Source organism: Colius striatus, chromosome 4, assembly GCF_028858725.1.
Source record: "Colius striatus isolate bColStr4 chromosome 4, bColStr4.1.hap1, whole genome shotgun sequence".
NCBI lineage: Eukaryota > Metazoa > Chordata > Aves > Coliiformes > Coliidae > Colius > Colius striatus.
In genome coordinates, this window is record NC_084762.1 from 96,815,684 (window position 1) to 96,829,492 (window position 13,809).

General features: G+C 69.1%; 2 protein-coding genes across 2 annotated transcripts in view; both read left to right on the top strand.

Moving 5' to 3' along the window:
- Nucleotides 1-205, top strand: part of LOC104555802 (1-phosphatidylinositol 4,5-bisphosphate phosphodiesterase gamma-1-like) — a 19,065-nt gene extending 18,860 nt beyond the window's left edge. Inside the window, exon 24 of the mRNA XM_061995904.1 lies at nucleotides 7-205. Within this exon, the coding sequence (XP_061851888.1) occupies nucleotides 7-205 (199 nt within the window). The remainder of the gene's footprint in view (nucleotides 1-6) is intronic.
- A 2,186-nt stretch (nucleotides 206-2,391) lies between these two features.
- Nucleotides 2,392-13,809, top strand: part of PLEC (plectin) — a 34,742-nt gene continuing 23,324 nt past the window's right edge. Inside the window, exons 1-14 of the mRNA XM_061995845.1 lie at nucleotides 2,392-2,554; nucleotides 4,389-4,450; nucleotides 6,259-6,348; nucleotides 7,845-7,922; nucleotides 8,014-8,106; nucleotides 8,305-8,471; nucleotides 9,464-9,579; nucleotides 9,687-9,793; nucleotides 9,880-9,999; nucleotides 10,494-10,589; nucleotides 11,159-11,286; nucleotides 12,362-12,455; nucleotides 12,566-12,720; nucleotides 13,366-13,672. Coding sequence (XP_061851829.1) covers nucleotides 2,440-2,554; nucleotides 4,389-4,450; nucleotides 6,259-6,348; nucleotides 7,845-7,922; nucleotides 8,014-8,106; nucleotides 8,305-8,471; nucleotides 9,464-9,579; nucleotides 9,687-9,793; nucleotides 9,880-9,999; nucleotides 10,494-10,589; nucleotides 11,159-11,286; nucleotides 12,362-12,455; nucleotides 12,566-12,720; nucleotides 13,366-13,672 — 1,728 coding nt within the window. The 5' untranslated portion in view covers nucleotides 2,392-2,439. The remainder of the gene's footprint in view (nucleotides 2,555-4,388; nucleotides 4,451-6,258; nucleotides 6,349-7,844; nucleotides 7,923-8,013; nucleotides 8,107-8,304; nucleotides 8,472-9,463; nucleotides 9,580-9,686; nucleotides 9,794-9,879; nucleotides 10,000-10,493; nucleotides 10,590-11,158; nucleotides 11,287-12,361; nucleotides 12,456-12,565; nucleotides 12,721-13,365; nucleotides 13,673-13,809) is intronic.

The window sequence follows — 13,809 nt, forward strand, 5'->3', positions numbered from 1 at the left end:
TGCCAGAGCCGACGGTGCCTCCCGCACAGCCCTTGCCTCTCGGGTCACGGCCGTGCCGGTGCCGTGCGGAGCCGTGCCGGAGCGGGCCACGGTGGGATTCACCGGCACAGCGCAGAGAGCTCTCACCGCGCTCTCCGGATCCCTCCGGAGCCCGCACCAGCCCGGCGCCTTGTTCTGTTTGGCAGAGGCAGAGCGGCTGGGCTGAGCCCGGTGCCAGCGCATGTTGGAGGAGCACGAGGTGCCTCTGCCCTGGCTGGGTGCCGGGCTGTGCCACCGCCCCTGCCCCGCGCGGCCCCGCCGGCGCTGCCGCGGCCGCTCGTCCCGGTGCCCCCGCGTGCCAGCGCGGTGAGCGGCAGCTCTGGTATGTCCCAGCCCTCTGACGCGCGTTGGCGTCAGCCGGGCTCCCGCCGCAGCTCCTCCGAGCGCCAGATGCGCTGCCTTGTGCCAGATGTGCAGCCCTGTGCCAGACGCGCAGCCCTGTGCCAGATGCGGTCTTGGCGGAAAATGTGCGTGTGGGGCGAGCGCGGTGCCGCCCGCATTCCTCATTCCGCATTCCTCCTCATTCCTCGGCGGCCGCCCCGGCTCTGCGCCAGCGGGCAGCGGCTCGGCTGAGCACCGCTGCCTGCGCCGGCCCCGCGCTGCCCGGGAGGTGCCGGACCCCCGCGTTACGCTGCTGGCGCTCAACCATGTGATGCGGGAGTGAGAAGGGGGCGGCTCTGCCGCTGAGTAAACCCGGCGGGGGGCTGGGGGGGTGCGATGTCAGCGGGACCCTCTGCCCTGGCCCTGCCGTGCCCCCCAAACCCCACCAGCCCCTCTTTGCCTGCCCAGCCTGTGCCCTGCCTCCTCCCCATGGCTGCCGTTGTGGCTGAGGGCTGGTGGGGCTGAGCCCCCCTGCCTGGACGGGGGGGATGCTGGTGGCTGCTCCCCACGGTGGGTTCTCCCCACGGCCGATTATTCCCACGGTGAGTTCATCTCATAGCAGCTGCTCCTCATGATGAGTTCTCCCCATGATGGGTTCTCCCCATGGCAGCTGCTCCCCATGGTGGGTTTTCCCCATGGTGAGTGCCCCCCGTGCACCGCGGGATCTCCCCACGGCAGGAGCTCCCCACAGCCACGCTCACGGCACTGAGCCTGGGGCAGGAGCGTGGGGTAGGAGCCTGGAACAGGAGCCTGGGATAGGAGCCTGGGGGCAGGAGCGTGGGGCAGGAGCCTGGGACAGGAGCCTGGGATAGAAGCCTGGGGGCAGGAGCGTGGGGCAGGGCGCTGGTTGGGCTGTGAGTCACGGCGGGACGATGCGGCTGCCTCGTGTCCTTTGGACTCCACTCCAAGGCTCGGGCTGCGCCCCCCAGTCTCGGGGTGTTGCCCTCCGTGCCGGGCAGTGCGCGTGGCGTGGGGTGCTGGGTGGGAGCCGTGGGCCCGGCTGGGCCCTGGGCTGTGGCAGAGGCGGCACAGGAGCGCCCGGAATGCGGCGCCGGCAGCGCCGGTTGGGGCGGAGGAGCCTGGCCCCGCTCCCCGGGCTGGTGGAGGGGCGGTGTCTCCCTGCCCGGGGGGGGGGCTGGGTCTCCCCGGGTCCCCGGCCTGGGGGTCCTGCAGCCCCGGGGACTGGGGACCCGAATGCCTTGGGGGGGGGGAAACTGGGGCTTCGAGCCCCCCAAATGTGGGACTTTGAGCCAGGGCTGGCAAAGTTGGGGGTCCCGAGCCCTCGGAGTGTGGAGCTGGAGTGGTCTTGAGGACTCTGGGCTTGGGAACCCGGGGGTCCTGAGCCTCATAGGCTTGTAAACCTGGGGGTCTTGAGCCCCCCACAGGCTGTGGGGACTGTGAGTCCTGCAGTTTTGGGGCATGGGACTGGGTGTCCTCAGGAGCCTGGGCTGGGGAACCTGGCGGTCCTGAGCTTCCTGGACTTGGAAATCTGTGGGTCCCAAGGCCCAGGCTCCAGGACATAGGGCTGGGGGTCTCAATCCCCCCGGGCTTGTAAACCTGGGGGTCCTGATCGCACAGGCTGTGGGATGTGTAAGTCCTCCGGTTTTGGGGCGTGGCACTGGAGGTCCCGAGGACCCTGAGCAGTGTAAGGGAATGTTCTTGAGAACCAGGGGGGTGCCGAGGCTTCGGGGTGCACTGCCAGGTCCCTTTGGGTGGGAGGGATGCGTGTGTGTGGGGGTCCTTTCCCCCTTCCTGCGCCCCCGGGGCGGCTCCCGCGACGTGGGGAGGAAACGGTTAAAGCGTGTCCATGGTGTCGGGGAGGTTTCCTGTGGGCAGGATCGGTGCCGGGCGTGGGGCGGAGGGAGGGGAACCCCAGTCTCCTCCCCACACCTCGGCGGCACGCAGGGAGGGAGGGACGGCGGGCGGGAGGCGGCGGAGCGGTGGGAGCGGTGCGGAGCGGGCGCCGGGGCTGAGCGTGAGGCGAGACGAGCCGTGTCGGGTCTCAGCGCGGCGGGTACCATGTCGCGACAGCGGCTGCGCAGCCACGACGAGCCCGCGCCGGCGCTGGGGCAGAGGACGGGCTCCGAGGATAATCTGTACTTGGCCGTGCTGCGGGCTTCCGAGGGCAAGAAAGGTGTGGGGACGGCGGTGTGGGGTGGTGTGGGGCTGTAAGGAGCAGTGAGGGGCTGTATGGGGCAGTGTGGAGCTGTGCAGGGCTGTGTGGGGTGTTGTGGGGCTGTATGGGGCTGTGTGGAGTTGTATAGGGCTGCGTGAGGCTTTGAGGCTGTATTGGACCTGTGTGGGGCTGTGTGTGGCTGTTTGGGGCTGTTTGGGGCTGTGTGGGGCTGTGTGGGGCTGTATAGGGCAGTGTGAGGCTTTATGAGCCTGTATAGGACCTGTGTGGGGCGCGGCCGCTCCCTGCATGGGCACGTGGGTCACTATAACTGCACTGTGGACTGTGGGCCTGTGCAGGGGCTGGACCCACACATGGGGCAGACCCCACTCTGGGTGATGCCCCCAGAGAGGCTGTGGGGCAGACCCCAGGGTGGACTGTGGAGCAGACCCCCACCTTGGGGTAGTGTCCCTGGGTGGGCTGTTGGGCAGCCCCCCCCCACCAGGTGATGCCCCAGCCAGGCTGTGGGGCAATGCCGTGGGTCTGGAGCTGCTCATTGTGACCCTGAGCTGGGGTTGAGGTTGTCCCCATGGCCGCTGTGCCAACGCCGTGCCCGTGGCAGGCGCTTCCGCCCACGCCCATCCCCATCCCATCCCTCCTGCGGCACGGCCGTGGCCGGCGCTTGGGGAGTGCCACCACCGGGACTCCCCGGGGTCTTGGGGGCTCTGGGGGTGTGGGTGCTGCCGGCTGGGATCGCTCCCACCTCAGCACACACGTCCCTGCCAGGCTGGTGAGCTCCACGCTTCCTTCCTCCCTCCCTCCCTTCCTCCTTCATGCCGCCACTGCCGCGCCCCGGCACGCCCCGGCCCTGCTGCCGCAGCGGGCTGCCTGCTGTCCCCGGTGTCCCCAGTGCCCTCAGTGCCGCCGGGCTCCCCTGGGAAGGGCGGCTGTGTGCCGTGCCGTGGGGCGCCGGGTGCCGCGTGGGCAGATCCCGGCACGCTCCGGCGAGACAAGACCCGGCACGCGCCACCCTGGCCTCGCCGGATTGCCATGGCCTGGGCAGGGTGGGAGATGCGGAGGGATGATTGTAGAGGCTGGTGGCATCACCACAAGGTGTCCTCTCCTGTCACCAAACCCTCACTGGCACCAGGCCACAGGCAGTGCCAGCGCGGTGCCCAACCCGCCGCGTCAGCCTCCCCAGTCCATGCCCTGGTGAGAGGGCAGCGAGTGGGGAGTGCCGGTGAGTCACGGCCCTGCAGCCATGTCTGCCCGTGGGGACGCTGAGCCCACGCTGTGGCCACCCCACAGGTGTCCTGGGGCTCTGCCGGGGCCGTCGCCGTGGGCCAGGCCCGGGGATCACCGCGAGCGCCCCCAGGAGCTGCCCTGGGACTCCCCGGCCTCTCCTCACCCCGCGGTGCCCGTGGCAGCGTCTGTGCCCTGTGGCTACCGCAGCCACAGCTGGGGCTGTGCCGGCGGCACCGGGGCTGTGCCAGGGCAGACACGCCGTGGGCTCAGCCCCACGCCCACTCTGAGGGCGTTGTGCCTGGGGCTGTGCCGGGGCAGGCGCCGTGGGTTCGGGCTGCTCCTGTGCCCGTCCCGCTGGGGCTGTGGCAGCCCCTGCCCCACGTAGGCACCGCTGGGGCTGTGGTGTGGGGCTGTGGTGTGGGCACGCAGGGCCCGATCCACGGTAACTGTTTCCTTCCCCTCGCCCGCCCCATGACTCACTGTGGTTGGCTCATCGCTTCCTTTGCCACCATCTGGCACCGCTGCCAGCTGTGCTGCCAGCAAGGCCCATCCCCACCGACTGTGCCAAGCCCCCCGTGCCCCCCTCACCCTGCCTTCTCCTCTCTTGCAGATGAGCGAGACCGGGTCCAGAAGAAAACCTTCACCAAATGGGTCAACAAACACCTCATCAAGGTACGGGCACGCGCCGGAAAACCCCGGGGGGCAGTGCCAGCTGTGCCAGCTGTGTCCCGGCACCAGAGCGGCCCCAGCTGCTGCAGAGCAGTGCAGGATGTGGGCAGCAAGGCCCTGACAGTGCTGGGCTGGCACAGCTGCTCTGACTGCCCAGCCATGCGGTGCCAGCTCGGCCGCCCCCACAGGGGTCTGTCCCGGGGCCGGGGGCAACAGAGCTTCCTCTGCCCGGCTGTGCCGGCGGGCTGTGCCGTGCTGTGGCTGCCCTGGGCATTGTGCCAGGCCGGGAGCTGCCAGCTGCTGGCTCCAGGAGAGAGGATGATGCCCTGGCCCCGGGCATGAGGCGACCTTTTGTGGCCTTTGGTGCCGTGGCAGCTCTGCTGGGCTCCCTGCCCGCTCGCCGGTGCTGCTGTGGCTGCCTTTGTGCCGTGGCCACCGTGCCCTCCCGTCTGCTCCCATCCGGGGCCGGCGGGCTCCCTCCCTGTGCCGCCCCGTGCCGAGCCCGCCGGCGTGCCGCTGCCTGTCCGGTGGGCAGAGCCCCACGTCAGCCCCTGGCACGCGCCGCGGCAGCTTCCCGGCCCCGTGCCCGGACGTGTCCCCGCACGCCGGCCCCCCGCGGGCTCCTGCTCCCCCGGCTTCTCCTCTCTCCTAACCTCTCTCTTCTCTCTGCCTTCCTGTGCAGCACTGGCGAGCAGAGGTAGGTCTCTCCTTCTCTGGCTGTCCCCACCACACTCTGCCCACACACTGAGGCCAGACGCCGTGGTTGCTGGCATGGGGGGGCAGCAGGTGTGACCCCACGGCTGCTGGCGTGTTGGGCAGCGGGTCTGACGCTCCTGTGGCTGCCAGCATGGTGGGCAGCGGGTCCGACCCTTCTGTGGCTACTGGCATGATGGGCAATGGGTCCAACCCCTATGGCTACCGGCATGATGGGCAGCAGACCTGGCTCCCAGAGCTGCCAGCATGGTGGGCAGTGGGGCTGACACCTCTGTGGCTACTGGCATGCTGGGCAATGAGTCCAGTGACTGCCGGCATGGTGGGCAGTGGGTCTGACCCCTTTGTGACCACTGGCACGGTGGGCAATGAGTCCAGTGACTGCCAGCATGGTGGGCAGTGGGTCTGACCCCTCTGTGGCCACTGGCACAGTGGGCAGTGGATACAACCCTCTCACAGCTGCCAGCATGGTGGGCAGCAGGTCCAGCCCTTCTGTGGCTACTGGCATGGTGGGCAGCAGGTCTAACCCTCCCATGGCTGCCAGCATGGTGGACATTGGGTCTGACCCCTCTGTGGCTACTGGCACACTGGGCAGTGGATCCAGTCCCCGCAGCTGCCAGCACAGTGGGCGATGGCCCTGACCCTTATGGCTACCAGCATGATGGGCAGCAGCTCCAGCCCTCCCACAGCTGCCAGCATGGTGGGCATTGGATCTGACCCCACTGTGGCCACTGACACGGTGGGCAACGGATCCAACCCCCACAACTGCCAGCATGGTGGGCATTGGGTCAGACCCCTCTGTGGCTACTGGCATGGTGGGCAACAGATCCAACCCCAAGCATGGTGGGCACCAAGTCTGGCCCCTCTGTGGCTACTGGCACGGTGGGCAGTGGATCCTGGCACGTGGAGTGATGGTGCCCATGACCCGGCTGCTGCTCCATGGCATGTGAGGGTTCTGTGCTGGGGGACACTGGGCACTGCTTGGGGCCACACGTGAGCACCGGCTGGCACAGAGGGGTCACCGTGCTCCCACCCTGGGGGCCCAGTTTGGGCTCTGGGGCTCTGTGGGACCCCCCCTGACGCCATCCCCATCCCCACAGGCGCAGCGACATGTCAACGACCTGTACGAGGACCTGCGGGATGGCCACAACCTCATCTCGCTGCTGGAGGTGCTCTCGGGGGACACGCTGGTGAGTGCCACGCCGCCGCCGCCACCGCGCCGGGCCCCTCCGGCCACGGCCGCCCCCTCCTCTGCCTCCCGCATCCGCCTCCCCCCTCTCTCTGTCCCGCTCGGCCTCTGTCCCGCCTGCGCTCCCGGCCCCGTGCCGCAGCCCCCCGCGCTCCGTCCCGCAGCGTCCCCCGGCCCCGCCGCCGCCGCCTCTAACGTCTCTTTGCTTTGGTGCCCTCTCTTGCTTCTCCGGCGGCTCTGCCCTCACCGTCCCGCTCCGGCCTTGGCCTCCTTCCTCTCTTTGCTCTGGCCGGGGGCAGCCGAGGGAGCGCGACGTGATCAGGAACTTGCGGTTGGTGAGTGGTTCTGCCCTTTGCTCTCCGCATGGCCCCACGCGCCGAGCGCCTGCCGCCACCACAGGCTGTGCCGGCACCGCGGCTGCACCGGCCCGGTGCCGTGTGCCACGTGCCGTGCTGGGGGCGGCTGGGGTGGCTGGGGCTGAGATACAGGCATGTGCCACGGGGTTGGGACTCTAAAGGACTGGTGCCAGGCTGTGGCTCCCGGCACCGTGGCGAGATGTGCTGTGCAGCCCACCCCAGCTTCCCGGGGGGCACCCAAGGAGAGGGACGGTGCTGTGGACACTGACTGGGGGCCAGTGGCCCTTGGACTCCCCTGGTCTGTCACTCAGAGCCTCCCAGGCCTTCTGGCAGCCAAGGCCCAGCATGGCTGCTGCCAGGGAGTGTCAGCATCGCCATGGGGCTGACGGGAGCTGCCCATGGGAGCTGCCAAGGGGACCCTGGCCAGGGGCCCACAGGGGTGGGCAGATTCCTGCTGCGGGGAGGGGGCTCACAGTGGTGAAACCGGAGCGTGCCGGGGTGCCATGTGCCACCCTAGTGCATCTGGATGGGCAGCCAGGAGCTGGCAAGGGCAGGATGGCAGCTCTGCCCGGCAGAGTGGGGCCAGGGAGCACCGTGGGGGCTGGTGGTGCCCACGCCATGGGGGCGGAGCTGCTGCGGGGCCGGGGGAGCCCAGGTGCAGGATGCTGTGGCCATTGTTTGGTCCGACAGCGCTTCCTGCCGTGGCCCCGCAGGACGGGCAGAGGATTTCCGTGCGGGTCTGCGCTGCCCCACTCCCCACCAACCCCACCGGGGATGGCCAAGCTGCCTGGGCAGCAGCTGCGGTGCCGGGCTGGTGCTGGTGTGGTGGGATGCCTGGTGCCTGCAGGGGCAAGGGCTGCTGCCTGTCTGGGCCGGGCACCGTGGTGAGCGGGTGCTGCGCTGGCACCAGCACTGACTGCCCTTGCTTTGGTGGCTGGTGGTGCCAACAGCCTGGCGAGGGGTGGCCCTGCCGGTGGGTTTTTGGGGGCAGAGGCAGGGACAGTCCGTTCCCCGCGGGGGCAAAGTGCATCAGGTGCCGGCTCCGGGAGGGGCCGGTGCGTGGGGTGGCTGTGGTGAGGCGGGTGCTGGCGTGGCCGTGCCGGTGGGGGCTGCAGCTCACCACCTGCTCCTCTCCCCGCAGCCCCGCGAGAAGGGCAGGATGCGCTTCCACAAGCTGCAGAACGTGCAGATCGCCCTCAACTACCTGAAGCATCGCCAGGTGAGAGGGGTGGGCACGAGACCCCCGGCACCCCCGGGACTGCGCTGTGCCGCCCGGCGCCGCTGCAGCCACCCTCTGCTCGGCCCCACAGGTGAAGCTGGTCAACATCCGCAACGATGACATCGCCGACGGCAACCCCAAGCTCACGCTGGGGCTCATCTGGACCATCATCCTCCACTTCCAGGTGAGCCCCGAGCCCCGGGATGGCACCAGCACGTGCCTGGGGTGAAGGCGAGGGGACTGGTGGGGGCTCACGCTGACTGGGGGGCTCCAGAGGGGCGGGTTTGGTCCCTGTGTGGGTTGATGGTAGGGCTGGGGCATGGCCAGAGGAGGCTGTGGTGGAGCCAACTGTGCTGGTGGCTGTAACCCCCTGTGCCGGCAGATCTCAGACATTCAGGTGACGGGGCAGTCCGAGGACATGACGGCCAAGGAGAAGCTGCTGCTGTGGTCGCAGCGGATGGTGGAGGATTACCAGGGCCTGCGCTGCGACAACTTCACCACAAGCTGGCGGGACGGGCGCCTCTTCAACGCCATCATCCACCGACACAAGTAGGTGGAGCCAGGCTGGGCAGCGCCATACCCACTGGCAGTAACGGAGCTCCCAGCACCTCCAGCCCCGTCCTCGTGGTGCTGAGCCCACCGTGGCACAACCATGCCCTGGCTCACCATGGTGAGGGGAGCAGCCCGCAGCTCTGTGGAGGATGTGCTGGTGGGATTTGGCCGCTGGCAGCAGCCGTGTGCGGGATGATGACACACTGGAGCGTGCCAGCTGTGCCAATCCGGCTTTGTGGCACCGTGGGCACGTGCCCTGGACACCTCCCAGCCCATCAGCCTGTGCCAGCAGCTTCGCCGCCTTCCCACGCTCGGGGCCGGGCGGGCGCTGACCCCAGGCGCCATCGGGCACCGTGCCCTGCGCGGCGTGCCGGGGCGCGCGCGGGCGGGCGGACGGGCCCTGCGGGCTCTGCCGGAGCCGGCACAGAGCACAAGTACGTGCAGGAGCGCCGCGCCCCTGCGGCTCAGAGCGAGGGAGGGAGGGAGCTGAGCTGAGCCGTGCCGTGCCACGCTGTGCCACACTCTGCGCCGAGCCGCCGTAGCTGCAGGAGCTCAGCACTCCAGCACCTCAACCTTGCCATGGAGCAGGGCGGGTGGCATCAGGGCCAGGAGCTGCCGCGGCACTGTGGCATGGGGAGCTCGGCGCGGGTGCTGCCAGGGCTGGAGGCCGGGGTGGTGACAGTGGCGGCCGCCGGTGTCAGCGCCTCCTTCTACTCGGTGCAGCGCAGTCTGCGCCTCAGGGAGCTGTAGGCATCGGGCTGGGGGGCTGCTGGAGGATGTGGGGTGGCGGTGTGGGATGTATGTGGGGGCTTCGTGGGGGACTTGGCATCCACCGGTGCCGTGGGAGCTCATGGGGGTGAGGGGTGTCTCAGCAGAGGGGCCCTGGTGCCAGAGCCCTGTGCTGCAGGGCTGGGGTTGGGGGGCAGAGCCCGTCAGCAGCCATGGAAGGTCCCCGGCGGGATCCTCTGAGCCGTCCCCGCTGCCCACAGGCCGATGCTGATCGACATGAACCGCGTCTATCGCCAGAGCAACCTGGAGAACCTGGACCAGGCCTTCACCGTGGCCGAGCGGGACCTGGGGGTGACGCGGCTGCTGGACCCCGAAGGTACAGGCAGGGCTGAGAGAGGACGGCATCCCGGGGTGGGGGATGGGGGGTGGGCACCCCACAGAGCCCCCATGTCCCCCCCAACCAACCGGCCTCCCTGTGCCCAGACGTGGACGTGCCGCAGCCTGACGAGAAGTCCATCATCACGTACGTGTCGTCGCTGTACGACGCCATGCCCCGCGTGCCCGAGGTGCAGGACGGTGTCAAGGCCAATGTGAGTCTGGGGGCCGGGGAGGGGGTTGGTCCTGCCGCCCCACAGCGTGGGCACAGCCCCACGTGCCCCTTGTTGCCCCCGGGCAGGAGCTGCAGCTGCGCTGGCAGGAGTACTATGAGGTGGTGACGGTGCTGCTGCAGTGGATCCGCCAGCACACTGTCCTGTTTGAGGAGCGCCGCTTCCCCGCCAGCTACGAGGAGATCGAGGTGAGGGGCTGTGCCGGGGCTGGGGCTTGGGGAGGTGCTTGGCCTGGCCCCAGTTGGCCAGTAGCCACAGGCTGGCTCCTGCCACAGCAAGTCCTGCCGGTGTGGACAACTCCGTGCTGGCGTGTGCCCAACCCTGCTGGCTGCTCTGGCACTGGGGAGATGTGGCTGTGGTCACGGTGCTGCCTGTTCGGTAGCCGCTGCTGGGGCCGTGCAGCCCAGCCCAGGGGACCGTGGGGCAGCGCAGGCTCGGTGCAAGGGAGCAGGCGACGGTGCCGTGGCGGTGCCGTGGTGTTGCCGGGGGGAGGAAGGGCCCCTGTGACTCACCCTTTCCAGAGTGTGTGTGAGTCAGTGCTGGCAAACACCCGCTCCCTGCCCGGCCCCTTCCTCCCCCGGCTCCGCACGCGCAGCCATGGGCAGGGGGGGCACTGCCCGAGCTGGGGGCTGCGCTGCACGGGGGTCCCTGCTGCCCTCCTCAGCCGCCCCCCTCTCGGCAGATCCTCTGGCGCCAGTTCCTGAAGTTCAAGGAGACAGAGCTGCCGGCCAAGGAGGCCGACAAGAACCGCTCCAAGATCATCTTCCAGTCTCTGGAGGTGAGCTGAGCAGGGGCGGGGGGTCCCAGGGAGCTGGGGTCACCCAGAGGCTGGGGGTCCTGGGGAGGGGGGGCTTCTGGGGGGCTGGGGGTTCCAAAGGGCTGGGGTCCTGGGGAGGGGGGGCTTCTGGGGGGCTGGGGGTTCCAAAGGGCTGGGGGTCCTGGGAAAATGGGGTCCTTGGGAGGAGGTGTGGAGTCTGAAGGTCCCAAGAGTCTGGGAGTTGTGGGGGACTGGGGGGCTTGGGGAGATGGGGATCCTGGGAGGCTGGGGGTTCCAGAGGGCTGGGGTGTCCCAAATAGCTGAGGGTCCTGGGGGGCTGGGGATCCTGTGAGGTAGGGGTCCTGGGGGCCTGGGGGTCTGAGGAGATGGGGATCCTGGGGGACTGGGAGTCCCAAATGGCTGAGGGTCCTGGGGGGTGGTGTGTGCTGTGGCAGCCCCCAGCGTGTGCTGCGGTGTCCCTGCCCTCTCTGGCTCCCGTGGGGCTCTGACTCTGGTGTGGGGCGTCTGGGCCATGGCACCACAGCCGGGGCCGTCCTGGGGCCGTGGTTCTGACGAGCCGGCGGTGCCAGGGCGCGGTGCAGTCGGGACAGCTGAAGGTGCCCCCCGGTTACCACCCGCTGGACGTGGAGAAGGAATGGGGCAAACTGCACGTGGCCGTGCTGGAGCGCGAGAAGCTGCTGCGCGCCGAGTTCGAGAGGCGAGTGCTGTGGGGGGAGGCGCCGGCAGGGGCGGCCGGGGCTGTGCTGGCACCTGGGGCCGTGCTGGCACCCGCTGTCCCCAGCGCTGCCAAACCGCTGGGCTGGGCCGGGGTGGGGTGTCCTGGCCCCCCCGGCCACGGGGCTGTGAGTCACAGCCTCCAGGAAGGCGGCGTGGCCGCAGCCCCGAGCGCCGCACGGCAGGCGGGTGCTGGCGGCCCCGGCTCTGCGCCGCCGGCCACTGCAGCTGGGCAAAACGCGCCGGGGCTGGCAGTGCCGGTGGGACAGGGCAGCGGGGCAGGGACAGGGCAGTGGGGGATGGGACAAGGCAGTGGGGAAGGGACAGGGCAATGGGGATGGGAGGATGGGTGGGATGGAGCGGTAATGGGACAGGGAACAGGGAGAGGGACAGGACGGGAGCAAGAAGGGGGCAGGGAGTGGGATGTGGAGCAGAACAGGAAGCAGGAGTGGGATGGGGAGTGGGACAGGAGCTGGAGGGGGATTGGGTGTGATATGAGGGATTTCTGTGGTGCCAGGGCTGTCAGGCATTGGAACAGCTGCCCAGGGAGGTGCTGGAGTCACCGTCCCTGGAGGGGTTTCAGAGCTGGGTGGGTGTTGCACTGAGGGCAGTGGGCTGGTGGCTGATGGGGCTGGGACAGAGGCTGCACCCCATGGGCTTAAAGGTCTCTTCCAGCTGAAATCATTCTGTGATTCTATGGGGAGTGTGATGTGGAGCAGGAGTGGAGTGGAGAGAGAGATGAGTGGGATGGAGAGCAGGACAGGGAGCAGGAGTGAGATGGGGACTGGGATGGAGAGCAGGACAGGGACCCAGGTGAAGCTTCTTGCTGGGCAGGGATGGGATCTGTGCCAGGCTGGGTGCCCCACAGGGTGGGATCTGTGTAGTGTGTGGGGGGGGGGGGGGGGGGTGTGTGTGTGTAGGGGAGGGTGTGTTTGTGGGTAGGTGTGGGGGGGGTGTGTGTGTGGGTGGGGGAGTGTGTGTGTGGGGGTGTTTGTATGTGTAGGGGGGGTGTGTGTGTGTGCCCGTGTGCTGAGCCCGTGGCCGTGTCTCCCCCACAGGTTGGAGCGGCTGCAGCGCATCGTCAGCAAACTGCAGATGGAGTCGGGGCTGTGCGAGGAGCAGCTCAACCAGGCAGACACACTGCTGCAGTCGGTGAGCAGTGGCTCCAGGGGCAGGGGGCAGCGCCTGTGCCCCTACCCCTGCTTGTGCCTGTGCCCCTTGTCCCTGCCCCTGCCCCTGACAGTGCCCATGCCCGTGTGCAGGACGTGCGGCTGCTGAACGCCGGGAAGGCGCCGCAGAAGGCGGCTGAGGTCGAGCGGGACCTGGACAAGGCGGATGCCATGATCCGGGTGCTCTTCAACGACGTGCAGACGCTCAAGGACGGGCGGCACCCGCAGGGAGAGCAGATGTACCGCAGGTACGGCCGTGCCGGGGCTGCCGTGGTGTGCCCGTGGTGTACCCATAGTGTGCCTGCAGTGTCCCCCACACGGGGTGTCCTGGAGCCCACCCAGCTGCAGGAGCAGCCCGTGACCCATACCCACCATGTCTCCTGTGCCACTCCATGTCCCCTTTACCCTCCATGTCTCCCTTGTCCCACTTGCCCTCCATGTGTCCTGTGCCTACCATGTCCCCTGTGCCCTCAATGCCCCCTGTGTCCCCCTTACCCCGATGTCTTCCATGTCCTTCTTGTCCACCACATCCCCTGTGTCCCCTGTGCCCTCCAAATCTCCCATATCCCCTTGTGCCCTCCATGTGTTCTGTCTCCCACGTCCTCCTTCCCCTCTACATACCTCATGTTCCACTTGTCCCCCATGTCTCCTGTGACCTCCCATGTCCCCCTTGCCCCTCCACATCCCCCATGCCCCTCCACATCCCCCATGCCCCTCCATGCCCCCCACATCCCCTGTGCCCTCCATGTATTCTGTGCCTCCCATGTCCTCCTTCCTGTCCCCCTCCCCATGTCCCACTTGTCCACCATGTCTCCTGTGCCCTCCACATGCCCCGTGCCCCTGCACATCCCCCTGTCCCGTGCCCCCTGTGCCGACGTGCCGCGTGCCCGCAGGGTGTACCGCCTGCACGAGCGCCTGGTCGCCATCCGCACCGAGTACAACCTGCGGCTGAAGTCGGGGGTGCCGGTGGCGACGGTGACGGTGCCGCTGGCGCAGCGGCCGCGGCAGGAGCTGGACGAGGCCACGCTGCGGTACCTGCAGGACCTGCTGGCCTGGGTGGAGGAGAACCAGAGGCGGCTGGCGGCGGCAGAGTGGGGCATGGACCTGCCCACCGTGGAGTCCCACCTGGGCAGCCACCGCGGCCTCCACCAATCCATTGAGGAGTTCCGCACCAAGATCGAGCGGGCGCGGGCCGACGAGGTGAGCCCCGCTCCAGGGGGTGCCTCCCAGCTGCCCCACGCACGGGGGTCCCCTACTGAACCCCCACACACGCCTCCTGCCCCGGGGCTGTCCCTGGGGCTGCCGGGGCTGGTGCGTAGCACTGGGGTCTCTCCCCG